Source organism: Myotis nattereri (genome assembly GCF_964212035.1).
Source record: "Myotis nattereri genome assembly, chromosome: 5".
Lineage (NCBI taxonomy): Eukaryota > Metazoa > Chordata > Mammalia > Chiroptera > Vespertilionidae > Myotis > Myotis nattereri.
Window position 1 is genome coordinate 1,203,030 of NC_138080.1, and position 27,917 is coordinate 1,230,946.

Sequence of the window (27,917 nt, forward strand, 5' to 3'; positions counted from 1 at the left end):
TGTTGTGTCCTCTCTGTGCTCCTGCCCTGTCTTTGCCTGTAGGGGTGGAGCTGAGTGCCCCCCCCTCCCCCCGAGGAACCCCAGGCCTCTCAGAAGTCCGTCTCCTGAAACCCCGACACCTATTGACTCTGGGCATGTGAGTCCTTCACCCCTTGAACTAAGGCTGCTGCTGACACGGGAGCCGGGGTTACCCCATGAACCGGGCGCGGAGGACGCCCGCCCACCACGCAGCCCGCACTCACGTGTACGCCTCGAAGTCCCCGTTGTTGATGGCCTCGATCAGCTGCTCCGTGACCTTGATGATCTCCTGCTTCCGAGCTAAAGGCAAAGGGACAAGCTGGTGAGAACAAGGACCAACACCGCCCCCCCCCCCCCCCCCCATGACACGGCCTTTCCTCCCTCAGACGCCGTGGGACAGGGCCCACGGGCAGCCTGCTGCCTCCCTTCCACACAGCTCAGCAGCCGCCACCAACCTGGCTCCTCCCCGCCCGCCCACGGGGCCTTCTCGGCCACTTAGGGACCGCCCCCCCGACCCCCCGACCCCCCCCCCCGACCCCCCCCCGCGACCCGGGGCGCAATCCCAGGAGGCCATGCCCTGCTGATGCCGGACAGCGCCCGAAGGCCCCGGCTCTGTTCTTATTTTCATTAAAATAAACGTAGTTTGGCACCACGGTTTATTTCAATTTTTAGCCTTAAAAAATGCTTTTATTTCAGAGAGAGGAAGTGGGGGGGGGGAACATCAATGATGAGAATCACTGACCGGCTGCCTCCTGCACGTCCCACACAGGGGATCGAGCCCGCAACCTGGGCCTGTGTCCCCACTGGGGATCGGACCCTGACCTCCTGGTTCACAGGCCGGCCCTCAGCCCGAGCCCCGCACGGGGCCGGGGCTCTGTGGTAACAGCGCTATGCCTCCCACCCCCAGTTTAACCAAAGGAACTGCACCCCCACTCTGCTCTGTGCCAGCGGAGCCGCCGCACTGAGGGGCCTTCAGGGAGCTGACCACGCGCTCAGTGCCGGGGGCGCTGGTCAGATGGCCATGGGTGGTGTCCACGCCAACCCACAAGGACCTGCTGCCCGGCCCACACCTGCTCATGGTCAGCAGCCGGCTGGGCTGGAACCGCCCCTGGGACTCTCTCGTCCTCACCCGGCATCGGTCCGCTGAGGCCGCCGTGTGCTCACTCCCATCGCAGCTGCGGCCTCGGGACCCCTTCCCCGTTACCACCTGACCCATGCGGAGTGACCCCTGTGCTGAGAAGGCTCTGGCCATGCTGTACTCTGAAGGCCACCGCCCTCTGTCGCCCTGAAACCCCAGACCTCCCCGTCCTCACCGTCTTCCCCTTCCTCGTCCTCCGCCTCCTCCTCCCCATCCTCACCCTCCTCCTCCCTGTCCTCACCCCCTTTCTCGTCCTCCCCTCCTCCCCCTCCTCCCCGTTCTCCCCCCCTCCCCATCCTCCCCCCCTCCCTGTCCTTAGGGCTGCAGAGCCTTTGCTGGAGCAGCGGCCCCGCCCACCACGGCCCAAAGGCCAGGCTCCTCCTCCACATGGGCTTCACCTTGGGGCCCCCCAGGCTCCCCGCCCTGCCCACCCTGTGTCCTGGCTGCGACCCCTCACGCCCCCGACCTCACAGTCCCCGGTGACAGACAAGCCCGAGCTGTCCCACACAGACCCCTGCGGCCTCCTGCGGACCCTGGTGGGAGCAGCCACCTCCAGGCGCTACCTGGTGATCATCCAGGAGGAACCGGCCACCAGGCTCCCACCTCCTGCTCACACCCGAATGCAGGTGTCACCACCCCTCCAGGCAGCACGGCTCCCCTTCCTGTGGGCTGCACGTCCCAGAACCCCCTCCCCCATCTCCCAGGGACCCCAGGAGCTCTCCCACAGCAGCTCCCAGCTGTCCCCCGACCCACACGGGAACGCGCCAGCACAGCAGGCCAGGACGGACCAGCTCCCACCGCCTGCTGCTGGCGGTCAAGCTGGCGCCCAGGACCGTCCTCTCTGGCCAGCACGTGGCTACGAGCCCTTCATTAGGACGCCATCGGCCTCCAAGGTCCTGGTTTAGCAACAGGTGTTCACAGGTCTGACCGGTCCTGGCCCACAGCCTACCTCCCACCCAGGACGGAGCGCCTGTCCACGCCTGCGCACGGCTAACAGCCGGCAGGGACCCCGTCTGTGGACACGGGGACCTCTGAGGACTCCACGTGCCAGCGCACAGCGATGCCACCTGCGTGTGGTCTGGGGGTGGCCAGGCCGCCCGAGAGGCACCTGTGGCCGTCGCCGCCTCAGGTCATCAGGTCCACCACACGCGAGGCCCAGCGAGACGCCCGCACAGGCAGCGAGAGAACCGCGTGGTGAGTCAGTCCTTTCCAAGGGGGTGGGGGCAGAGAAAGGCCCAGGTGTTGCGAGGCTGCACCGGGCTCTGGAGCCGCCGGGCCGTGGCGTGAGCGTGGCTAGTGCTTCTGACGCAGGAGCCAGTGGGTCTGCGACGAGCTCGGCTAGGAATGAACCGGGCTCACGCCTGGGGGCGGACCCTCACCCCACGTTGGCAGGTGTCTCACTGAACAGTGAGCTCTGCGTGAAGGGGGCCTGTCCGTGGGAAGCGCAGTGCGCTGCCGCCTGTCTCCGGTGCATCGTTAGCTGGCAGTTCCGTGTCGCTGTCTGCCCACACGGAGCTCTGCTTAAGGCCGCCCTCCATCTCAGAGCCTGGGTGGGGGCTGCGAGGCGGGGCCAGGGCGGAGCTTTATGTGGCTCGAGGCGCCTGCCGCCCACTCAGCGGCTCCTCTCCAGCCCCTGGTGCCCAGCTCACTATTTTGAAATCGTAAACTTAAATGAAGCTCCTAAAATGCCTCTGAACTCGCCAAGCGCAGTGACTGACACGGAATGGCTGGGCCAGGACTGACTGACGGCGACACGACGCCCGGAGCGGTGCCCGTGGCCTCACAGTCTTCCTGGCCGTCAGCAGAAGCAACTCCCGGGACGGGCACCTCTCAGGGCCGTCCTCACGCTCTGGTGCTCTCGCGGGGAGTTTCCCGCCAACCAGCGGCTGCTTCTCAGTGGCCTGACCCCTCGCAAGTCGACCTGCTAGTTAACATGGAGCGCCATGGCCATTACTTTGGCCCCTGGAGGCGGCTTAGTGACGATAACACTCCACAACCATAAGGCCTGGGAACCGCCGCCTTCTACTCTAAAAAGCTAAGAGCCACATGACTTTACTCGTACGCGGTGACGTGGACGTGGTAAGGGTCCCTGGGTTGGCTCAGCAGGCAGGCAGTTACAAACGTGCATCTTTGAAATCTGCTCCACACCCAGCACAGTAGGTGCTCCACGGTCGTCTCTAAAACCCGAATGCACCCAGCGTCTCACACGGTGTCTCTGTTAGGAATTCCGTGTCCTGAGCGCCTCGGGAACCTTCTAGAATGGCTCACAGAGACTGTTTGAATGGACTGCACATGACTCCTTGTAGAATGACCTGGACGCCAGTCAGAAACCACGGTCATTCTCACGCAGCACCATCTCGTCTCCTCCAGACTTGCTCATGGGCAGGAAGTGTGACTGCTCTCCGCATGGCGCAGTTGCAGGCCCCACAGGACGTGGGCTGCGTGGGACGCACAACGGAGATACCGGTAAAACCTCTCTCTTCTAGGGACCCCTCCGTGGAGCGCCCTCCCTCAGCCACGCCCTCTGCCTCCTGCGACACCTTGGTCCCCGGGACCCGGGTCTGGCAGGGAGACCTGTCGCCTGGGGAACGGACTGGAAAGGCCCAGGGCCGAGACTCACTCCTTCCTCCTCCATGGCTCCCGAGCAAACCGAAGGGCTGCAGAGGGAGCCTCTCCGAGGGGCAGCCGCCCGGATGTCTCAGCGACGCCCCCTCTGGAACCCCAGCCCCTGGCGCACCATCGGGAGTGCCCTCCCGGGAAGGCGAACCCGCGGTGCCCACTCCCCGTTCACATCTTCCTGTCACACTTCTGCTGGACGCCCCGCTGCTCCCCCGGTGCCTGGGACCCGCGTGCAGCACTGGCCTGTGGGACCTGCAGTTACGGGAACCGAATTACAAAACGAGAACAGAGGCTAACCAGGGACCCAGGGCCCTCAAGGCAGCCACGGGCCAGAGAGCAGGCGCGCGGCAGGCGATCCTGTGTGCACGTGCGTGCGATGGCGCAAGGTGTGGCGAAGACACCTGCTCGGCTAAGGGACCTGGGCAGCTGCCCTGCGGGGTCAAGACCATGTCGGGAAGGACGGGGCCCCGAATGAGAAGCCACCAGATGCAAGTTCCACCGACGCCCACTCGACAGCACCGCGTCACCGTCAGACCCCTTCTTGCCTGGACATCGTCCCCTGGGGGTCACGAGTGCACGCAGCACACGCACGTCCTATGCTTCCCTCGGGCCAGTCCAGCCACCACTTGGCACTGCGTTTCTGAACTGTCCCTACTCGCTGAGCTCACCACCATGTGCTCCAATACCCCACCTGCCGTCTACAGTTAAAGACAGAAGAGAACAGGGGGAGAGCCGGGCAGAAGCTGTGCATACAACCAGAACTCCAACAAAGGCTCACAGAGGAAACCGTCTCTGTGTCTTCGGACAGGCCCGTTCCTAAGGGGATCAGTTATTGGAAACGAACGCGTTTTCGGACACAGGGGCCGGGAGCTGGGCCGCCCACGCCTGCCTCCGCGTACCTTTCACGTCTTCATCCTCGATGGTGGTGTTGGAGCTCTCCGTGGACTCCTGTGGAGGAAACACACGTTGCAGACAATGAACAGCTGCTCCTTTTCTTCCCGGAAACTGGCGAGTGCTGCTCACGTCATGCAAACCCGCAGCAGGCGTGTGCACATCGGACATGCAAATGGACAGACACCCTATGGCGGGAACAGAATGAAATGCCAAACGCTGCCCACGCTGGGGAAGGCGCCCCCATGGCCTCACCTCGAGCCTAAGGCCTTGCCTCTCAGAACTGAGGACGCGTCTGGGTCCCCGTGCCCGCAGGTTCTCTGTGTCTGTGAGAAACTGGCTCTACTAGCCTAACGAGCAGGAACCGAGGACAGAACCATTCTTATTCTCCATCTAGCATCCGGGGGCAGCCCCTGCTCTGGCTGAAGGGGGCCCGCGAGCACAGACGCACACCTGGCAGCCTGCGGGTGGGTCTCAGCCCCTGCGGAGAGCGAGCCTCTCCGGCCCCAGGAGGGGAGGAGGCAGCGGGATGTGGTCGTGCTTCCAGGAGTGTCCACATGGGCAGCACCGTGCAGCCAGCGTGTCACTGACTCAGGACAGCGAGGTTCTCTCTCACGTCCGAGGCGGCACTGCTGCCATGACAATGACAGAGCTGCTCTGTGAGCCCCGTGCCGCCGAGCTGGGGAGCACCCGAGCCCGACCGCCCGAGGCGGATCCGCACAGCGTCCGATGCACGACCCGTCAATGCAGTTCCCAGCGAAGAAACGTACTCACGTTCCTGAGACACAACCTTCCACTTCGAATGACCAGAGGCCAGAAACACCACCGGACACAAACCTCCACTCAGCAGCTGTGTGCTCAGGGACCAAGAACGGCTTTTGCAAAATGGTGCCAACACCAGCCAGCGTCCCTTAGAGATCCAATATTCAAAAAAGTGATCCACTCGTATGACAGTCACAGCGAGTATGCAACCAAAGGGACAGGCCCATCAGTGCGTGTGCAGGGTCTCCGTCCGCCCAGAGCAGGGTCATCGGCCTCGGCCTGGCCCGGCCCACCCTTCCGCGCGCGAGGAGGTGCAGGCACCTGCGCACAGACGTCCACGGAGCCAGGCAGCAGCCACCGCAGAGCCACCGAGAGGCCCCGGCGTACGCCTGGCCTCGCCCGGCTGGCGACCCTGCGAACCTCGGGCTCGCGTGGGACACTCCTCAGGGCTCCAGGTGTGAGGGACCGAGGGCAGCCATTTCCCACCCGCGCGCCGCAAGGATGTTGAAAACATGCAACACCTGACGGTTCAGCCTTTAGACTGTGAAATAGGAAAACGACAACCCTAGCGTCGGTGCGAGTGGACCGAACACTGCGCGCAGAAGTGAGCAGCCAGTGTGGTGCCGTGGGAGGGAAACGGTGGGAAATCGCTGCCTCGGGCCATTTCAGTGTCATGACTACAAATGCGCCTCATCGCAGAGAAGGAGGCACGTGATGGTCTTTACTGACGTCAGCACTGACCCGCTCGGTGTTCAGCCAGAGAGTGTGTTCTGACGTCAGCCTCGCTGCTCAGTGAGCCGACAGACCGGGCCTCGCCTGGGGAGGTGGGAGGAAGGGTTCCTCCCTCCGCAGCCACGGCCGTGCGTGAGGATGCAGCTGGCCCCGCGCCTGCTCATCTCCCTCCCCAGGCGCGCACACGGCTCGCACGCAGCGAGGACGCCGTGCGGACAGGTCACCGCGGACGGACACGCCAGGCTCCTCTCAGCACAACCAGTCACACGCCTGCTGCTGACACGCACGTCGTTCCCCAAAAAGGCGTTTCCCAAGTGAACGCCCTCATTCTCTGCAAATTCACGCCAAACCACAAACACCACCAACCAGGAGTTCAAGGAAAAACCACGGTAACAACAGTAAATGAACTCAAAGCAACATTACACCCGAACAAGTGCCTACGAACCCGAGCTCCAAAGGCAGGAATGACACAGCAAGAAACCCTAACTCCCATGCAGACACATGTCAGTGCAACGGGGGGCGGGGGGGGGGGGCGACGGGCTCGCGGGGGACACAGTCGTCTGGACAGAAGGAAGCTCTGTGGACGTTTAGTGACTAACGGCCCCGCGCCTCTCAGGGTGTCATTCCCTGCCTGTCCTGAGAGAGGGTGCAGCTGGGTCGTCAGGCACAGGGAGCGCGGTGGGGGCGGGCGGGCTCCCCCATTCCGGCCGCTGAGTCACTTTGTGCGGAGGAGGGTGTGAGGGGAGCGAGAGGCTGCCCCCCTGCGTACCTTGTTTCCGTCAGGGCTGTGGATCACAGTGGTTTGGGGTTCCTGAGTGAGAGCAAATGGAGAGAGAGCAGTTCGCATGGTCAGTACACTCCGGCGGTGGGGAGAGCGAGCAGCCCGCAGGCCCCGGGCAGCGGAAGCGATGGAGCTGCGTCAGGGCTGCGAGGCAGGGCTGGGGGAGGCCTCCGGGGCCTGGGCCCTGCCCGGCAGCAGCGTGCAAAGGCCTGACGCGTCGGCACACAGACGGGCGCTGCCGCGGGAGACCTCAGAGGCAGCCACTGTTCCGGCCCCGCCCCAGGCGCTCCCCGCACGAGGCCTGCCCACGTCTGCCCCGCGCTGGCCAGGGCGTGGCCGCCAGGGCTCTGAGGATGGACAATCTTTCTGAAGGCATTTTTCAGCTGCAGTGTTTTCAGGACTATGGTGCTGACACTATATTTAATACACAAGTAAATACCCTTGGACAATCTCCATGGGACTACACTTAGAGCACTATCGTAAAGAACGTATTTTCAAATGTCCATGAAGAATCCTAAGGGGCACTGAAGGTTCACTTCAGGGGTTCTAGAACGAACCATAAAGTCACAGTAATCTGAGACACATGGCTGTTGAATCCTGTGTTAACTCATTAACACATTAATTTTCCTGCTTTACGGACGACATGTACCATGTGCCCAGAAGGCTTGCTCCCTGTAAACCCAGCTTTCTCCATGAGGGAAGTATTATTTTTACTTTTTCCCCTCTATTGCTCTGACCAGAGAATGGGAGACATGTTCCGAAGTGGAGACTGGTCAGCGCCATGTGGATGGCGCCTGGTCAGCGGGAGTCCCTGCCATGTGCGCCCTCCTGGCCGGGCTGCAGGGAGCCTCAGAACCCGTGGCCGCCCTCACCCTGCAGGACCATCGCGTGCACTGAGGCCAGGGAGGGAACCGCCCTCTCCACGCGTCCGTCCTTAAATGGAGGTGGAGTCTGTGGCGAACAAAGTGGAATCAACCCGGCCACTGTGGACTCATTTAAAGTGGCAGAGAGGACGGTGAACATCAGGAACCTTCCTGGAAACCATCCACCCAAACACGGAACAGCTCGGGGACAGTGGGGAGCTCAGCACTCAACTCTAGTGTCCGAGCCGCCAGCGTCCACCTCGCACTGCGGCGGCGGGGACCGCGGGGCAGGAACGGGCAGGCCGGTGCTGTGCCGCGGCTCCTTCTCGGGGCTGAAGTGAAAGGGGCCTCTCAGTGCGAGGCGGCAAAGCGCAGACTGGAAATCCAGCGCTTCGTCTGCCGGGGAGGCCGCCAGGCCGCCGTCCACAGCCAGCGGCCCGGCCCTGCGTGGGCGCCAGTGCTGCCTCTGAGCCTCCAGCAGCCACGCCGCGAGCAGCGAAGCGCATTCTCCTGCCCCTGTGGGCACATGCACATGTCCCTGCGAGACAGCGGCCACGCTCAGACATGGGATGGGCGTCGTGTTAGCCACACGCGGCCTGACAACCACCTTAACAAAAAGAAAAGGACACAATGAACATGCCCGCATCTCAGAAAGCAAAACCAACGCCAAACCCAACAACACGTGTGTACACATCTGCACACGGGCACACGGGAGCAATGGCAGGGCAGTGGGCACGCGGGAGTCGCTGTACCAGCGCCGGGGCAGGGGCGTTCTCTTTGGGGCTAGTTACCACGTTGGCTCTGCTGTTGATCTGTGGGTCGCAGAAAAAGAGAGACACACCTTAGCGCCTGGGAGCTAACGCGCTCCCTGCAGCGTGTCTACGTGGAGACACGACACGGGAATAAAGGGCGTTCCTCAGCGTGAGAGACGCTGGTGCCCCAGGACAGGAGCCAGCCTTGTCCCCGACGGTCCCCGCAGGCTGGGCCCAGACCTGGAGGGCGCCCAGGACTTGCTGCTCTGGCTGTGCCAGCGGCGGACACAGAGCAGGCGCGGGCGAGTGCCGTCCACGCTCTCCGCGCGGCTCTGCAGCTGGCTCCGCGCGGATGCCCTGCGGGGAACGCGCTCGGTTCACTCACTCGGGGGCCCAGCTCGCCACAGACCACCGTCCTGAGCCCCATCCCTTTGCTCCAATAAAACTCCTCCTCTGATGAGACCGGCCTCACAACACGTTTCTATCACGAGAAGCCTGGTCTCCTCTCTCACCAATGGGCACTTGAGCTCTTCCAACTGCAATGCCCCTCCCTCTCCACAGCGGAGGAGATGGCTGCTGCTGCTGCTACAGCGACTGACTCCCTGGGACCAGCGGCCTGCTCCCTCCGCGCCCACCTGCAGAGGCCGCTGTCCCCGCGGGAGGCACTGAGTGTGACCCTCAGGGCTGCAGCCGCCAGGGAGGCCTGCAGACAGCAGCCACGTGAGGCTGCAGCTGAGCTTGGCCCTAAATGGGCACAGACTCAGGTCGCGATCATCTGAACGCATCACCTAAACTCACACCTGATAACTCAGCGTGGCCATCGGCCCACAGAATCAGCTCATTTCCTCGCACGACGTTCTCTGCACACTTTCTTCACGCTGTTACCGAAGGAGCACATCCCACAAGTGCAGTACAGACGCACGTGAGGCGTGAAGACAAACACACGCTGCAGAAAGGCGATGCCAAAGAGCAGCTACGAGCAGTCACACCCAGTGTGTGGGTCCCGGGGACCCGCTATGTTACTCAGAGCTCACGCCGCATCCAGCGCCGAGGAAGACGGGGTTCAACAGGGGCCAGGTCCGCACGTGTCCGCCACACCTGTGTGCCCAGCGGGTGGTGGGACCCGCGGGGGACACGGGGGAGCGGGGCGGGCCTCGCTGGAGAAGCGTGAGACGTCGGGCTGTCTTTGGCAGATAGTTTGCTGGAACCTTCTTTCGTTGGAAGGGCACGGAATTCACCATGGACGTTGTGCAACGTCCAGAAAGAGGCCAGAGGAAACGGCCCATTGAAGACAGCGACAGAACGCACAGCAAAGGGGAGGCGCCCCCTGCAGGGCCGCTCCTGGGAGCTGTGCCGGCCACACAGCTTCCCCGGACAGAGGGCTCCATGCACGTGGGAGCCCAGAGCCGGTTCACCTTGGTGAAATGTCCCCCATGCACACCCCTGCACAGGGGGCATCTGCACAGAGGGGCACCGCACACACACCGTCTCCCCACCTCACGTCCTGGGTCAGGCACGGCCAGTGTGCCGACGACCGTTAAAAGCATCGGTTGATGTAGATCAGCCGATGGGATTTCACGACAGACCTTTGAAGAGACGTGTGATGCTGACTAATTGGAATAAGAGGAGAATCTGCATCCCGGCTGGAGCCTGCCTTGCGGAGGGTCCTGCACCAGGCGGAGCCGCAGCGCCCGCGAGCAGAGGGAGCCCTGGCTGCCGGGAAACGCAGCCCTTTTATACGTGGAAGCCCAGCATTTCCTCTTAAAGGGCTACATCCATCAGCTACCTAAGGGCTGCACTGACCAGTCCTCTGAGGCTCAGCCAAGACGCCTCTATTTCTCGGGGGTCATTTACTCAGCTTCCAGGACGGCCGCATGGGCCACCCTGCGCTGCACACGCACTCGCGGGGGTACAGCGATCTGCTCTGCAGTCACCCTACTTCAGCATCACAGTCGTTGTTTAAAAATAATCTCAGTCTTGCCCTGGCCGATGTTGCTCAGTGGACAGAGCGTTGGCCTACAGACTGAAGGGTGCCCTCTGATTCCGGTCAAGGGCACTTGCCTGGGTGGCAGGCTCAATCCCCAGGAGGGAGCTTGCAGGAGGCAGCCGATCCATGATTCTCTCATCATTGATGTTTCTATCTCTCTCCCTCTCCCTTCCTCTCTGAAATCAATACAAATATAGAAACACCAGAAAAGCAGCAAGCATGCTAAGAATGTTAAAAAAAACACACCCGTCTTTTTTACGATCAGTCAACAGACAGCAGCTGCCTCCTCCCTTCAGCTTCGGAGGAAGCTGGGCTCTGTCCTGCTGGAGGAGGCAGGGCGGCTACTTAACTAGCCCCCTTCAGAGGTACCAGCGGGGCCTGCGGGGCCTGCACCCCCCTTGGTGGGCAGGGCTGGGTCCTGCCCTCACGCCCTTCAACACTCGAGCTGGGCCTCCTTCTCGGAACTGACCAGCCAGGGAGGAAGGAAAGAGAGCCGTGGCCGCGGAGCTGGAACGCGTTGCTGCACCGAGCGCAGCCTCACGCAGGCCTGAGGAGGAGCCGTGAGCACTGTGTCTCCGACCCTACAGGGAGACGTGCTGCCAGGGAAGGCCGACGCCCACCGTGGCCTGCAGCGGCGGGGAGCATGAGCCGTGAGCAGAGGAGGCTGTGCTCCTGGGCCGGGGTGGCTGCCCCGGCCCCGAGCCCTGCCCCACAGCGAGGCGAGGGCGGCACGGCCACAGTGACTGGCCGTTCTCCACTTAGGCCTCAAATGACTGACCACCGACTTTGGGTCAAGGTCACACAGGAGGACAGTAACGAGTTCCCGCGAACGCTGCCGTGCTGGCGAAGAACGCGGCACCTGCCGCAGGAGGAATGGGAGACGTCAGGTGACACTGGGAGGAGCAACACGGTCACAGCACAGGAGAGTCCCGCGCAGCAAACGGCATCAGCGGAGAGCCAGCGGTGGGCTTTGGTTTAGGAACCGAGAACGTGCCATGACCTACTAACATCTGCCCCGAATGTCCCGGGAGCTCCTCTGGGTGGCATGGCAGCACAAGGACCGCGGCCTCCCGGGGAGGCCTGGCAGACGCCTAGAGGTAGCACTCGGCGCCCAGGGCCACAGGCCGCCCACTCCGCAGCCTCCAGGAACCCAGCACAGACACTGGGAAAGGTCAGGTCAGCCCGACGATTGGAAATGTAGAAACCAGAGAGGAATTCCACGCTCCAGAGCGGCTCCTACGGCACGAATGCCAGTCACACTGTGTGACATCACGTTACAGGCTGTGTGACATCACGCTGCAGGCTGTGTGACATCACGCTGCAGGCTGTGTGTGACATGATGTTACCGGCAGCCTGGCTCTGCTCAGGAACCAAACCAACAAGAGGAGACGGGCGCTGCAGGGGGCACCCAGGCAGCAGCAGTGACTCACCTTCACTCCATCCGGCTTCTTCAGCAGACTCTTGGCCGCTGCAAAACGAGAGAGACCGTGTTAGCCAGTCCTGCCTGGGCCCGGCCCGGCGCCGAGACGGTCGCTGTCTCCGGCACCGCGGAGCCACGCTGCACACCCAGCCATGAGGCCGCGAGCCCAGCTCCTGGGACAGACACACAGTCTGGTCCCCAGTTGCTTCAGCGCTCACGGCACAGAAGCGAACACATGCCCAGTCCTGCCACTGGACCCGTCCCTGCCGGCTGGAGGCCTCGGGCCTGTCACCGGCGGCCTCTGTCTGCGGACGGCACCTGCGCAGTGTTCATGTCATGCCAGCCCTCGCCTGAGTCCTGCTCCACAGGCTCAAACTCGCTGGGGAAAATATTCTCTGGCGAAATAACGTCTTTTTAAAAATATGTATCTTTGAAATCAGATTTCACTTTTACAAAAATATTAATAACTGTACTTAAAATAAAATAGTATATTATTGACCTACTTTAAACCCTTAGCATATACGTGTTAGAAGAGAAATTATGTATTCTTCTCTACTTCAAAATCAGAACAAGACTTCAAAATCAAAAGCCGTTCACACCGAAACATTAAAAATCACAGAATCTGAGGTCAGACACGAAAGAAAATGAAATCTTCAAGGAAACAAGAGCTCCCGGGGACATGGGCCCACAATGAGCTCCCGAGGATGGAGCTCACGGGCCCACAGCGAGCTCCCGGGGATGGGCCCACAGCGAGGTCCCAAGGATGGAGCTCACGGCCCACAGCAAGGTCCCGGGGAGGGGCCCACAGCGAGGCCCCAAGGATGGAGCTCACGGGCCACAGCGAGACCCCAAGGATGGACCCACAGCGAGCTCCCGGGAACGGGCCCACAGTGAGGCCCCAAGGATGGAGCTCACGGGCCACACCGAGGCCCCAAGGATGGACCCACAGCGAGCTCCCGGGGACGGGCCCACAGCGAGGCCCCAAGGATGGAGCTCACGGCCCACAGCAAGGTCCCGGGGAGGGGCCCACAGCGAGGTCCCAAGAATGGAGCTCACGGGCCACAGCGAGCTCCCGGAGACGGGCCCACAGCGAGGTCCCAAGGATGGAGCTCACGGGCCACAGTGAGGTCCCGGGGACGGGCCCACAGCGAGCTCCCGGGGACATGGGCCCACAGCGAGCTCCCGGGGACGGGCCCACAGCGAGGTCCCAAGGATGGAGCTCACGGGCCACAGCGAGGTCGCCCTTGCGGGGGGGGTGCAGCATCCTTCCAGATGCTGAGCCTTGGCACTGACGACGGGCACTTGACACACCACGCAGTGATGAGTGGCACCGGTCACAGATGACAGGACAGTGGGACGCAGCGCCGGCACGGGGTCGGTCAGCGCGTGGCCGAGAACTTGGTGCCGGGAGGAACCGCCGGGCTGCCCCAGAACCGCATGCTCACCCGACTCCCCGGCATCTCTTTTCCTTGGGACGGTACTTTGTTCTTCGGCATCATTTTCAACTTAAGACACAAAGCCTGACTTTGAGTCCGTAGCAACACAGCTCCTGACTGACTAGTGACTGAGAGTGAGGAAGCCTGTCTGGGCTACAAGACTACTCGCTTGGAGCTAAAGAGCAACCCTGGGCCTCCAGGTGGGAGAGCGTGTGGGTGGGAATGTGCTGTGGGCAGAGGGGCCCTGTGGGCAGAGAGATAATGGGCAGAGGGGCCCAGCGGGCAGAGGGGCCCCGCGGGCAGAGGGGCCCAGCGGGCAGAGGGGGCCCAGCGGGCAGAGGGGCCCAGCGGGCAGAGGGGGCCCAGCGGGCAGAGGGGGCCCAGCGGGCAGAGGGGGCCCAGCGGGCAGAGGGGGCCCAGCGGGCAGAGGGGCCCAGCGGGCAGAGGGGGCCCAGCGGGCAGAGGGGCCCAGCGGGCAGAGGGGGCCCAGCGGGCAGAGGGGCCCAGCGGGCAGAGGGGGCCCAGCGGGCAGAGGGGCCCAGCGGGCAGAGGGGGCCCAGCGGGCAGAGGGGCCCAGCGGGCAGAGGGGGCCCAGCGGGCAGAGGGGGCCCAGCGGGCAGAGGGGCCCAGCGGGCAGAGGGGGCCCAGCGGGCAGAGGGGCCCAGCGGGCAGAGGGGGCCCAGCGGGCAGAGGGGCCCAGCGGGCAGAGGGGGCCCAGCGGGCAGAGGGGCCCTGCGGGCAGAGGGGGCCCTGCGGGCAGAGCGGCCCAGCGGGCAGAGGGGCCCCGCGGGCAGAGGGGGCCCAGCGGGCAGAGAGGACGGGGCGGGCTGGGCCAGGACCAGTGGAAGGACGGGGTCCGTGCGCTCGCCTCACAGTAGCCCCTCCCACATGAGGGAGAGAAGCAAACACGAGAGCAGCTCTGCAACCCGCTGTGCTTTACAGGGCAGCTGGGCGACGAGACAGAAGCAAGAAAACACTCAGAACGGGCACAGCGCCCGCCCGCGCCGGGACCCGCGGGGCCTCCGGTTACCAGCGACTCTGAAGTGAGGAGCAGAGCCTGCCTCCCACGCGGCATCAGGAAGGACAGCACCTGCACCTGGCCACGCGCCCGGGGCCAGGGCCGGGGGGGGCTGCAGGGCGCGGGCATTGTCAAAGGCCCGATTGGGGCTCAGGACGCGCTGAGGCTTTGACAAAACACACAGCCTGTTCCGAACGCTTCCACGAGCGGGTCTGCCATTCAGACTGCATGGACCCGACAAGCGACTCACCCAGCGTCGGGCCCCAGCGCGACATGGCGTGAATGTACTTGAACGGTGACGCTAGGTGACGTTGAACGAGAGGAACTGAGCTCACCCTAAACGGGTGACCCCAGGCCCGAGCTCCTGGTGCTCTCACTGCCGCCGACCGCAGGGGCAGCTGGGGAGCCGCGGGTTCCCTGCTGACACACAGTGGGACACCCCGTCCCCGCGATGCCAGGCCACGCGGAGCGGACGAGAAGACGAGACCCCGAGAGTCCCACTGACGCCGCAGACCCTCTCCTGGCCCCGTTCCTGGCAGTCGTTTGACAGTGGTTCCCAGGGTCAAAGGCCAAACGGAAGACTGACCGAGAGCAGCTACCTTGCTCTGCCGGCCTTCTGCACTTCAGGCTGACCAGCAGGTGCCAGAATTTGACGTGGCAACTAGGTCTTTTGAGATAATCTGTCAAGAAGAGCCCCCAAAACGCAAGCATTTCCGCAGACAACAAGCACTGTGCCCACTCTGCACAAGGCTCAGCCCCTCACTCACTCTCCCTCTGCCCACGGGCTCGCTGAAGCCGCCCCATCCTGCAAGGGTGCTGTGGGCAGCCGACACCCGCCAGCGGGCTCCCCTACACCCAGGGACCTATCTACCTACTGAGCCGACACCCACCAGCGGGCTCCCCTGCACCCAGAGATCTACCTACTGAGCCGACACCCACCAGCGGGCTTCCTTGCACCCAGAGATCTACCTACTGAGCCGACACCCACCAGCGGGCTCCCCTGCACCCAGAGATCTACCTACTGAGCCGACACCCACCAGCGGGCTTCCTTGCACCCAGAGATCTACCTACTGAGCCGACACCCACCAGCGGGCTCCCCTGCACCCAGGGACCTATCTGCCTACTGAGCCGACACCCACCAGCGGGCTCCCCTGCACCCAGGGACCTATCTGCCTACTGAGCCGACACCCACCAGTGGGCTTCCCTGCACCCAGGGACCTATCTACCTACTGAGCCGACACCCACCAGCGGGCTTTACCTGCACCCAGGGACCTATCTGCCTACTGAGCCGACACCCACCAGTGGGCTCCCCTGCACCCAGGGACCTATCTACCTACTGAGCCGACACCCACCAGCGGGCTCCCCTGCACCCAGGGACCTATCTACCTACTGAGCCGACATCCACCAGCGGGCTTCACCTGCACCCAGGGACCTATCTACCTACTGAGCCGACACCCACCAGTGGGCTCCCCTGCACCCAGGGACCTATCTACCTACTGAGCCGACACCCACCAGCGGGCTCCCCTGCACCCAGGGACCTATCTACCTACTGAGCCGACATCCACCAGCGGGCTTCACCTGCACCCAGGGACCTATCTACCTACTGAGCCGACACGCACCAGCGGGCTCCCCTGCACCCAGGAACCTATCTACCTACTGAGCCGACACCCACCAGTGGGCTCCCCTGCACCCAGAGATCTACCTACTGAGCCGACACCCACCAGCGGGCTCTCCTGCACCCAGGGACCTATCTGCCTACTGAGCCGACACCCACCAGCGGGCTCCACCTGCACCCAGAGATCTACCTACTGAGCCGACACGCACCAGCGGGCTCCCCTGCACCCAGGGACAGGCTTTCGGGAGGAGGCAGCCTAGAGAGCCAGATCCTCCGTCGTGGTCATTTAAAATCTCGCTTATTGGGACTCCTGATGGAAGGAGACACTCGTTCGCTGTGAACTTTACGGAACGTCAGCTGACAAATCCGAGGTGCAGGTGCTGAGCCAGGACGACAGCGACACAGGCAGGGTCGGCAGCTGGGGCTTGTGTCGGCACAGGCTGCTGGGTGGTGGGGCAGCCGCATCCTTTGGGGGGCTCACCTTCCTGAACCCAGACACACCACCGTGCGGGGAGCCTGTGGGCCCGTTGGGGTCGAGGCCACGACACATCGCCATCCCCAAACAACAGCGTGCTCATTATTATTACTTTTCGATTCCAGAGAGTTAGCTGGAAGGGATAACAGACGACAAGGACCAGGTCCTCCCCACGCACCTGAGAAGTTCCTGGTGGCCAGCATGGTGGTCAGGATGGCGCCCTGCCAGGGAGAGAAGACAGGTCAACGGCGCTCTGCGACCTCTGCCGCCACACACAGGCCCGACAGCCTCCCAGCCCGACTGGTCGGGGCGACGGCCGGTTAGTCCCTGTCCGCTTCCCGGGCAGCAGGCCTCTGGGCCGAGGCCGTGTGCACACCAGGCTCCCCGGCAGCTGCTTCCTCGGCCGGGAGGGCAGGCACACGCGGTCACAGCCCAGTGCTCCACCGTGGTCCCTTCCCGCGTGCCCCCAACGCCCCAAGACCCTGAGACAAGTCCCAAGGGGACCCGCAGCACTCTGCCAGGTCAGAGCCGCTCTCACCCCCGCCCCCGCCTCACGAGCGCCCTCACCTTGAGCTTCCTCCGCGCGTTGAACTTCTTCAGGCAGTCCACCGTCTCCTGCCTGTGCATCATGGAGGCCACCGTGGAGCGTTGCTGTGGGAGGAGGGACGTTACCCAGGGCTCCCCCTCAGCACCCCACCGCCGGGCCAGGCCCCAGACCCTCCACACACATGCCAGCTGTGTGCACTAGCCAGCCTCCCCCGTTACCTCCCTTCAACACGGCTCATCGGACCCCCACAGGCCTGCCTCTCCTTGAGTCAAGCAGGGCAGGTAGCGCCCTGACGTCTGACCCGCGTCCCCAGGCGTGGCTGCCATCCACCACAGTGCTCAGGCTGTGTTCTCGGCAGGCGTACAGCTCTGCCCGGCCTCCGGCGGCCTCTCTCCTGCGCGGACCACCTCTCAGCTGCCAGCCCTGCGCTCCCTAAAGCTGCCTGATCGTAAGTCATGGCCCTGGGCCACCTTCCTCCCGGGACGCAGTGAGGCCTGGCGTCACCCCCTCACTCCTGCCCCTGAATGTTCCTCGTCATGAGTGGGCGACGCTCGCCCGTGTGACGGTCGGCCATGTGGGTCTGGCCGTGTATGTAACCAGCTCTGCTACCACAATGTGTTTTTAACCATGGAATTAGCCCCTTAAACACCTGGAGACAAAATGCAATCACTCATCTCCTCTTCCTGCAAAAAGTGCTCTAAGCCCCTGCGAGCCAAGGCAGCCCGTTCCTGCCAGCCGCGGGCAGGCAGGCGGGCCCCACTCACGCAGATCCACGGGTGCTTCAGCGCCTCGCACGCGGTGATGCGCTTGGCGGGGTTGATGGTCAGCATGCGGTTGATGAGGTCTTTGGCTTCGGGAGTCACCGTGTCCCACTCTGGTGATGGGAACTTCAAGGCATAAACTCAGAGTTAGAGGCAGGTCCCCTCCGTGGGACAGGCAGCAGCAACTACAGACTCATCCCCGCGGCCGTGAGCTTCCCATCGGTCACGCTGTCGGAGCAGAACCGCCCAGAGAAGCCGACCGAGGTGGAAGCTGCCCGTCCCCTAGTTACATTCTGTCAGTCAGAAAAGAGGCGCTGCTGGGGGCACACACACACACTCGGCATGTGATGTCTGGTCCACACATTCTGGAGGTTAGGAAATTCTGAGAATCTTAGTCCTCTCAATGGAGTTTCGCTTGGATCTGGACATGACATTTTAGGCAACCCTCCCCATAATTTACAGAAATCACTAACGCACAGAGCGGGAGCTGCCCCAGGTTCCGACGCCTGCGTGTTGCTGTGCCGGTCCCGGGGCACCTCCCATCCTGAGCAGGGACAGCAGGGCGGCCGGCAACGTCTGGGCTGCGTGGGCCGTGAGCCTCGGCCGGACGCCAGCCCTTCCGAAGGCTGGCCCCTCGCCAGGAACCTCGCCAGAGCCAGTCCTGGAAGGGCCGCTCCCTAACTTCCCTCAGGAATCGCTTCACCAGGGACTTCACAGCGAAGCTTCACCCTGTTTCTTTAAGTGGCGTTTTTGTTGATAATGACACAGCCTCACTCACATAATGAGCACATTCAGCAGAGATGCTCAGTGAAGGGTTAAGAGTTTACACCCAGCCCGGCCGGCGTGGCTCAGCGGTTGAGCGTCGACCTATGAACCAGGAGGTCAGGGTTCGATCCCCAGTCAGGACACCGGCCTGGGTTTTGGGCTCGACCCCTAGTGTGGGGCGTGCAGGAGGCAGCCGGTCAATGATTCTCTCTCATCACTGAAGTTTCTATCCCACCTTCTCCCTTCCTCTCTGAAATCAATAAAAATTTATTAAAAAGGAAAGAAAGAAGGGAAACAATGCAGCCTTACTCTTCAGGTTCGGACCTCAGTCCATGGGTGGGGGCACAGACAAACGTCCGATCGCCAACAGCACGTCTGGCCTGTGCCTTTCAAAGGCCTTCCCTGTGCAGCCCCTTCTTCGAGCGGAAGCCAGCCCAGGGCCCAGGAGGCACCGAGCCCAGTGGTGTGGGAGGGCAGTGAGGCTGTGCACTGCGACCGCTGCCACAGGCGGCAGGTGATGACAGGCACCGGGGACTGTATTACACCCACGGGGGGAGCCCTCCTAAAGCAAACACGTCTCCACTCTTAGGTGTTCAAATGCACCGAGAGCCAACACTGGACAAGACGTCCTTCCTCAGATGGGAGCTACTTCCCTCTCGCTCTCAGCAGACGTGGCTGAGGACACAGGGACCTTGCCGTTTCCCTGTGAGGATGACCACGGAGCCCGTGGGTGACCCGCATGCGGCCGAGAGGAGGCGGGCTGCCCTCCGAGAATGCCCCGGGAAGCCCCGGCCCCCACGTACATCGTAAGCTCCGGCCTTGATCTGCTGGTAGAGTCTGTGCTGGTCCTCGTCCCAGAACGGGGGGTACCCCACCAGCAGGATGTAGAGAATGACGCCTGCAGGGACGAGCGGGAACAGCATTAGGTCGCAGCCACGGAGCTCCCGTGGCAGGCCCTGGACGCGCCCCCCTCCCCCCACCCCCCCGCAGGCAAAGGGTGTGCTTGGAGGCACTTGGGGAGGGGATGCTCCTGAGCACGGCCCCAGCGCCCAGCGCGGGACGACGGCCATGGCAGAGCCCGCAGGCCTGAGCTGAGGCCTCCCGAGCTTCCCGCCTTGCCTCCTGCTCGCTCACTGGTGCAGTCTCACAGTTTGCTTCTGTTTCTTAGTCATTTTGCCTCTAGCTGGGCTGTGTGCTGAGCGTGGAGCCGGGCATACACTCCCGCCCTGACAGCAGGGGCTGGGCGTGTGGACAGCCTGCGAGGAGAGGAAGCCCTTGCTCCGTGGTCTCCGTCTCAATACAGGGTCTCGGTGGCCCGCGGAGGCCCAGGTCCCCGCAGAGCGTGCGTTACAGGAGGGGCATGAGGGAGAGAGGGGAGCCTGGCCCAGGTCCCCGCCTGGCCTGCACTACTGGCCCTCCCTCCAGCGTTCAGGCTTTGAGGGCAGCCACACACCCACTCCCCCCACACCCCTCAGTGCCTGCCTGCTAAATTCAGCAGCAGAAGCAGAGCTGGTGGGGCTGACTTATTGCAAAGCCAGGACTCTCTGAATTTCACCTGTGCCCTACGTGACCACTTCTAATCCCACGAGGGCAATACCGCCGCCTCCCCCTTCACAGTAGAGAAGCCACTCAGAGGCAGGACGGGTGGGGCGGCAGGCGCCCAGCAAAGACTGACCAGCGTGGGACCTCCCAGTGGCCGCCCTGGGCGAGGAGGGCCCAGAGACGGGCGCTCCCAGGTTAAACGAACGGCACCTGGTGCTGCCACTAACGCGGCCACAAGCAGTAGAGCGTGGACAGCCCACCTTCCACGCCTTAGGGAAGGGCTTGTTTTTAAGTAAAACGAAGTTCCTTTCAGAATCGAGGCTGTGCAGCCTGTCCAGGCTGAGAGAGGAGCAGTGAAGGGGGCGGGAGCCGTGCGCGCCCAGAGGGGACTGTGTCCATGGCCCCACAGGACCGGCCAGAGCGCCTGTCCCCCTTCTTCAGCCTCTCCCAGGGCAGTGGGCTCCCGGAGACACCGCTGCAGGCACGGCGCCGCCTGGACCCACAGGACGGCCGGCTCCTTCTCTCCAAGCGGCACCCTCGCCCCCCTCCCCACGTGCGAGATCTGTGCAAACCCAGGCTCCACGAGGCTGCTGAGGGGGACAGAGGCCCAAGCAGGCTCACCGTGGGCCGCCACGTCCCTCACCTCAAAGAGCCACTCAGACCAGCACCCTGGGCCTCTCCTGGGAACGGGAAGGGGCTCCTGAGTCAGAGACGACCAGCAGGGTCTGCCCGCCCTCCCGATGACCTCGCTGCAGGGCCCCAGGCGCAGATGGAGAAGGTCCCATCTCAGTCCGTCAGCTGCGCTGCCCGAACCTGCCGGGGTGCTTACCGCAGGCCCACATGTCCACCGGCTTCCCGTAGGGGTCCTTCCGCAGCACTTCTGGAGACAGGTACCCGGGCGTGCCAGCGAAACCTGCGGGCAGAGCCAGGGGGTCGGCAGGGGGACAGAGCAATGGGAGGCGGAGGCGGTGAGAGTTTTTCTGCTCTGTCCGTGGTGGGTCCAGGTGAGCCGGCCTCAGGCAGGAAGGCAGCGTCTCTCCCAGGCCCTGCACACTGACCCGCCGCCCGGTGGCTCGGGACACCCAGCTCATCCCGACACGAGCTGCCCCGGGTGCCGGCCGGCCCCTGCAGCTCTTGAGCAGCCCCTCCTGTGTGGGGCTGAGCTCCCTGTGAGGGGAGGACGCCCCACCCACACGGCGAGGCCCCGAACCCTTTCAGTGCAGGCAGAGCCCTGCCTCCCCCTGGGCACCAACAAGCAGGCCCAAGCCCGTGTCCTGGGCGGAGGCCCCTGCACCAGGAGGGGGGCACCTCGGCCCCAGGAATGGGGAGCGACGCTGAGGAGCCCGTGTTCCCGCATCTTCCGCACCTGCCACCTCCCACGGCTGCCCCCGCCCAGACCCTTTCTCTTCCGAGTAAAATTATGTAAAAGCCTGAAACCTGGCATTCCACACGACGAAGACAGTTCTGTCCTCTCATGAAAGTGAAAAGCCGGCCCCACTGACACCACCTTCTACAGGTGACACGGGTCAGACACGTGGCACTGAGGCAGACGACACTGAGCGGACACGGGGGAGCTGTGGGCACTCACCAGGCCCAGCCACCCTGTGCCCCGCCCCCCAGGCTGCAGGAGGACTCCCCTGTACCTCAACGGAGCAACGAGGGGTCTCACCTTCAGAAACGCATTCTCTGAAAAGCGCTTCTCTAACGTGTACTCAGCAAGAGCTGGCGTGGGCGGTGTGCGCTGGGGGCACGGAGCTCTCCCCACGTCCCGGCCCCCGGGACCCGCTGCTGCCAGTAACGAGTGCCTGCAGTCGCAGCGGACGCACTGGCCCACCCGAGCGAGTGGTGTCCACCCCCGAGGGTGAGGCTGCTCACAGCTCCCGGCTCTGCACGCCTGCGGGAGCGCCACCTCCACCGCAGACACCGCCTGGGAGCGGGAGCGACTGTCCAGGAGTCAGCCAGGGTGAGGCTGTCCTCACTCAGAGGGCCAGCCCCGCCCACACAGCCGCCTGCCTCCCGGCGCGGAGATGGCACAGGAGGGTCAGGAGCGCAGACGGCCCCTGGCGCTCAGGCCGGACACTGGCGCCAACTCCACCGTGGCTCTGGGCATGAGGCTCCGTCCGTTCTCCTGCTCCCGGTCATCCTCCTCCGATCCTGTCCCCCCACCCCGCCAGCTCTGGAGGGTCCCACTCTGTTCTTGACAGAACCCGCCGGGCCCCGGTGAGATTCCCGGAGCTCAGAGCTGTGTGCTGCCTGAGGAAGGGAACCTGCTCGTGCCCCGTCCCACCACCATTCACCTCCTCACACTGGCCTCCCCGGCAGGCGGCTGCCCACCCCCCACCCCACTGCCACCGCCTGCTGCAGAGCCCAGCACGCCCGCTGCACCTGCAACTTCTCCCCACATCCCTGACCTTCCAGGCCACAGCAGCCCCTTCACTAGGCCAGGCCCCCTCCTGCCCCAGCGACCCGCCGGGCGTCGCACGTCAGCTGCACACTCCTCAGGCCTGAGACCCTCCCGGCCCAGCCCGCGCCTGGACGCCCTTAGCGCCTTGCCAGCGGGAACAAGGCCCCTCCTTCGGGACGGCCCAGTGTGCCCAGCGTGGAGGCCGCCCGTCTGCTCCTCGCCCCGCCCTGTGCACGGACAAGGCCGCAGGCGCAGACCTGCCAGCACCTCCAGGCACAGGCCCTGCTGTGTGTGCTCGGCCTCCTGTCAGACCGGCCAGGCTGTGTTCTCACCAGCACGCAGGCGACGGAGGCCCACGCTCACAGAACGAGTCCCAGGCCCACCTTCGTCTGTTCTGCGGGGACAAGCCCGGCAGGCAGAGGGCAGGCCTCATGGTGGGCGGGAGGGTGCGTGGGAGGCGTACGGAATGGGAGCGGGCCACAGACAAGAACCGTCTGGTCCCACGGACACACGATAAAGATGAGGACAAGGACGAGGACGGCAGGAGCAACTGAGGACCCCCATCGCCGTGAGGACTCCAATCGCCGGGAGGCGGCACACCATCCACCATCACCTGGCAGGCAGGCGAGGGGCGGGCAGCGGGGCTGCGGGCACGGCCAGGAGATGGGCGTGTTGGGCCCAGGCGGGAGAGGGAGACCGGCAGGGTGCTCCCGCGGACAGCTGCTCAGACGAAAAGGACTAGGAGAGAGAGGCATGTGAAGTGCTCGCTCATCGCGGCCGCTGAGCGTCAGGAGGGAAGGGGACGAGGCTGGGGAGGGGCTGCCTCAGGGCGCCCTAGGAAACGGGTGACTCGGCGCCCGGCACACGGGGCGCGGACGTCAGGGCAAAGCAGCTTCTGCAGGCGGGTCGCCGAGGGGTCCCAGTGGCAGAAACGCTGCGATCTCAGCTGGTTCAGCTCCCATCTCCTCCTCGGTTGGAGGTAAACACAGAGGAATGTCAACATTAGCCAAGCCTTAGAGAGGAGACTGGCCTTTGAGAGAAAGGCCATTTAACACTGAGCGCCAGGCCGGCTGGTCCTCCTTTCCGTTTAGCCCGCGATGTCGGATTTCACCGACATGCTGGCGGCCGGAGAGCTGGGTACGGCTGCGATAAGACTGCATGTACATCTTCAGGCACATTCCTGTATGTATTTATCGCAATCTGTACTCTGTGCTCTTTTAGAAATGCTTTCTCTTCGGTCCGTTGTCTGTGGTTCGTGTTCCAGGGCAGTTAACAGGTTTTCTTTACCCGTAACAGTGACAATGTCAGTAGAAGCAGCGTGAAAGCGATTCCAGTGAAATCAGTTTTCCTAAAAAACGTCCTTCATTTTTTGTCATCAGAGGATGAGGGTGAGGCTTTTGAAGAATGGCATGATCCAGAGGTCATCAACCAAGGACGATGCCCTTCACCTACCCGTCTGGCTTTAGGGCTGAAGACTTGAATGTAAAGTCATGTGCAACAGTAGAGAATTCTTATGAACTGTTTGTGCCTAATGAGCTGTTTGAGGATCTCGCCAAAGAAATGAACTTACATGCGTCGCAAAAACTAGGGGCTGAAAACTCGCAGCGTTTGTGCAGGTGGACTGTGACAAACAGAAATGAAATGAAAAGATGTTCTGGGTGATTCTGTGGATGGACTAGTTAGATACCGTCTTTATGTTTATATTGGTCCCATGATCCTGCATGTATGCAAACTTTCCCGAGAAAAATGTCAAGAAATAGATTTGAAATATTATTACGAATGCTGCATTTTTCAGACAATAGGGAGGCAGATGTTTCCAACTGTTTATGCAAAATACAACTAATAGATAACATGGAAATAAATTTCAAAAAAGATTATGATCCACCTGAAGCTCTATGTATCGATGAATCTTTGATACCATTTCGTGGCCACATAATATTTAGGCAATATTGAAAACATGAACGCCACAAATGCAATATTAAATTATTTAAGTTGCGCTGCAGACCTGGGTACACGTATACTTTCTGTGTACATGCAGGGGAAAGTTTAGAAAAAGAAAATACGACACCAACTAATGTTGTAATGTCTCTTTAGACATTAGAGATGTATTCAACAAGGGACACACATTGTACATAGACAACTGGTTCACGAGTTTAGATTTAGCATATAAATTACTCGATAATAATCCTCATTTAGTAGGAACATTATGTTCAAATTGACGGGGAAGTCCTCATGAAGCAACGCCAAAGAAATTAAAACGGAGAATTTATAGCAAAAGAGAACAAAAAAGGAATAACCATTTTAAAATGGAAAGATAAGCGGGACATCTTACTTCTTCCAACAAAACATACGTCAGAGAACAGATCAGGTCACCACTTGAAACCAAAAACTACAGTGGATTATAATGCAGGAAAAGCGGCAGTTGACATATGTGATCAAATGATAATCCGGTGCCTATGATAATCCAGCACGAAAACCCATGAAATGGTATAAAAGCTAGCCTTTGAGCTCCTACTAAATACTGCTGCTCTCAATGCTTGTATTTTATTTAAAAATAATAGCGAGAAGAATATGAGTATCACAGAATTTCAGAAGCAATTAGCTGTCCATCTAACAAATTGTTGGGATGAAGAAATTCCAAGTAGCAGTGCTGTAAACAGACTCAAATATCTCATCACAAACTGCAACGAAGAACTGGAAGAGTGGCGAGCTCGCAGATATTGTAAAAAATGCCACGGAGGTAACGCAGCACGATTTGGAGGAGGTGCTGCTAGGAAGCTGACAAAACCTGTGGAACCCGCACAGGAAACCATGTTTGCGTAGACCGTGTTGTAATAACATTCATTAAAATTCTTTTTGGTGACAAGTAATATTTAGGTGCATTCCTTTATGATCTCCAAGTTATTTAAGGTTTATTAATAGAAGAATATAATTTTTAAATTGTGTATCGTCAGTCAGGTCCGGACACGGCGCTTAACGTGTTAAGATGGAACACAATGCCTATCTACGTACATGTGTTCTTTTAACTATTTCTTAAAACTTTCACTTACGAACCCCAGGCCTGGGAGCACTGCGCGATTCCAAGTCCTGCTCTTTGCATTGTCTCAGCGTCCACTGAGGCGGCGCGGACCCCTCTCCTCGCGAGGGAAGCCAGGCGCGCCGAGTGAGTGAGCAGCGTCTGTCGGCTCCGGCCCTCCCGCCCAGCAGTCCCTGCTGCGCCCGTCACACCCTCCAGTCCCTCTGACTGATGCCCTGCAGTGCCAGGAGGGCTCAGTGCCGTGGGCCCTGTCCTCGCTGGAGCTGTGGGGAGCCGTCCCCATGGTCCTCGTCGGGAGCGGGTGGGGCCAGGGGGCTACTCACCGAACCACGCCTGCTGGTCCCCTTGAACCTCGATGGCGAGGCCGAAGTCCGCCAGCTTCACGGCCGCCCCCTTGGACTTGCTGGCCAAGAGCAGATTCTCTGGCTGGTTTAAAAAGAAGGAGAAAGACGGGAGCCCATCGTGAGTGACTGAACCAACAGCGTTTTCTGCGATCGGGGAGCAACTGGCTCGCGCTGGCCTCTCGAGGCAGCTGTTCCTGACCCAGGGCAACGCGGCTGGAAAGGATGACCTGCAAGGTGGGGGTCGGACGGACGCACGGATGCACAGAACAGACCTTGTGCAGGAGCGAGAGCGCTGCCCGCTCCTAGGGCATGCGGGGCCCGGCCAGGCCACAGGCAGTGGCTCAGAGCCTGCAGAGCAGACACTCAGCAGAAGGAACGTGACAAAATGATACCAAGGACCAGTTTACACAGATGGTTCCTGGGGTATGCGCGCACGTGGCACAGGTGGTTTTTGGGGTCTGCATGCACGTGGCACAGATGGTTTTTGGGGTCTGCGTGCACGTGGCACAGGTGACTTTTGGGGTCTGCGTGCACGTGGCACAGGTGGTTTTTGGGGTCTCCCATGTACATGGTATACGAGTTTTGTTTTTATTTTCCAGGGAATGGGTGCGGGTGTTGTGTGCTCGGCCCAGGGAGCTTCCAGCAGAGGCGCGTGCCGACAGCGTGCGATCAGGGGTCTGCTTCCATCAGCACATGCGGGCGAGGCCGGCACCTCTGTTCCCCGACTGCTGTCGCGTCAGCACATGCTCAGGTAGCTGCCTGTGCCAACACCCAGTGCCGCCCCTGGCCTGGCACACATAGGCCTCAATGGCAAAAAGCAGAGCGACTCAATGCATTGTGGGATTTATCACACACACAGCTTGTTCCTAAAATACTAGACACACATAACGCACAAACACGTTCTCTAAAGTTTCATCTACGTGTGGTTCTCAGAAAAGTGGAGCTGTGGTTTTAGATCTGTTCAAAGTGTGGAACTCATAATGTGATACACGTACCACCATGTGAACGAGAACTGACTATGCCTTACCCCCCCCCACCCCCCGCCAAGGATGCATTTCCTTTCTGCTCATAACTTTAATTTTTCCCCATGAAATAGTATTTAAAATCCTCCCAAATCTCCAGAATTACTACCTTCATTAACATCTCTTTGTCCCTCTATATCATCTATCGATCCACCCACCCACCCACCACCCATCTACCTACCATCCACCCACCCACCATCCACTCACCATCCACCCCACATCCACCACCCACCCACCCACCACCCATTTACCCACCATCCACCTACCATCCATCCCACACCAATCCACCCACCCACCCATCCTGCCGGGGCAGTGACGTGTGCCCCTGCCCTAATTCCCACTCCCCCCACTTGCCCCTCCTGGTCTCTGCTGGGTGCCTCTGCCCGCCCTGCTGCGCTCAGCCCGTCTCCAGTCCTGGGGCTCCACACCGGGTGTGCCCACCGGCTGGCCGCTCTGCGGGTGTGACTGCCTCAGAGACACTCGTCTCTGTTATTCAGTGCCCAGCGACGGGCAGAACCATCGCCTTCGCTTGGCGCTGCTTGTGCTGGCACTGCCTTTCCTGGACGGAAGGCCCCTGCGACCCTCAGCGCTCAGCTCTGCACCGCACCCTGCAGCCCCAGCCGCAGCAGTGCTCCCCGAGGGGCTGCAGTCAGCACCCACTCACGCCCCGCCGGGCCTCTGATGACGGACGGCAACACTTGGGCTTCTAATGGACGTGGATGACCGAGCTGTGCTCACACGTCCGCATGGTCCCTGAACGAGCACAGGAACCAGGGCCTGAGAAGAGTCAGGGCAACGTCCAGTGTAGAGCCAGGTAGGAGGAACCCAGCTGCCCCCTTCCCCTTCTCAGGTGCGGGCGAGACCAGGACAAGCAGTGGCCAGGCTGTGGCAAGCCCAGGACCACGCGCGGACCGGGGCCGAGGGGGCCTCAAGGGGAGCAGTCTGGCAGAAGCAGGAGTGAGCTCCCGAAGCTCACCCCGTCCTCTAA

At 61.9% G+C, this 27,917-nt stretch overlaps 1 protein-coding gene across 5 annotated transcripts in view; it reads right to left on the reverse strand.

The window, feature by feature from the left end:
- The window catches only part of CAMK2D (calcium/calmodulin dependent protein kinase II delta), a 153,290-nt gene that overhangs the window by 11,750 nt on the left and 113,623 nt on the right, over positions 1 to 27,917 (reverse strand). Inside the window, exons 7-17 of one of the 5 annotated variants that reach the window (XM_081092198.1) lie at positions 25,887 to 25,989; positions 20,952 to 21,035; positions 19,384 to 19,478; positions 17,819 to 17,941; positions 17,075 to 17,158; positions 16,686 to 16,728; positions 11,974 to 12,011; positions 8,596 to 8,616; positions 6,930 to 6,971; positions 4,675 to 4,723; positions 243 to 318 (exon numbers count right to left, since the gene is read on the reverse strand). In XM_081092198.1, coding sequence (XP_080948324.1) covers positions 243 to 318; positions 4,675 to 4,723; positions 6,930 to 6,971; positions 8,596 to 8,616; positions 11,974 to 12,011; positions 16,686 to 16,728; positions 17,075 to 17,158; positions 17,819 to 17,941; positions 19,384 to 19,478; positions 20,952 to 21,035; positions 25,887 to 25,989 — 758 coding nt within the window. Of the gene's footprint in view, positions 1 to 242; positions 319 to 4,674; positions 4,724 to 6,929; positions 6,972 to 8,556; positions 8,617 to 11,973; positions 12,012 to 16,685; positions 16,729 to 17,074; positions 17,159 to 17,818; positions 17,942 to 19,383; positions 19,479 to 20,951; positions 21,036 to 25,886; positions 25,990 to 27,917 lie in introns of all 5 variants that reach the window. The other 4 variants (XM_081092197.1, XM_081092200.1, XM_081092199.1 and 1 more) reach the window with 4 other exon arrangements.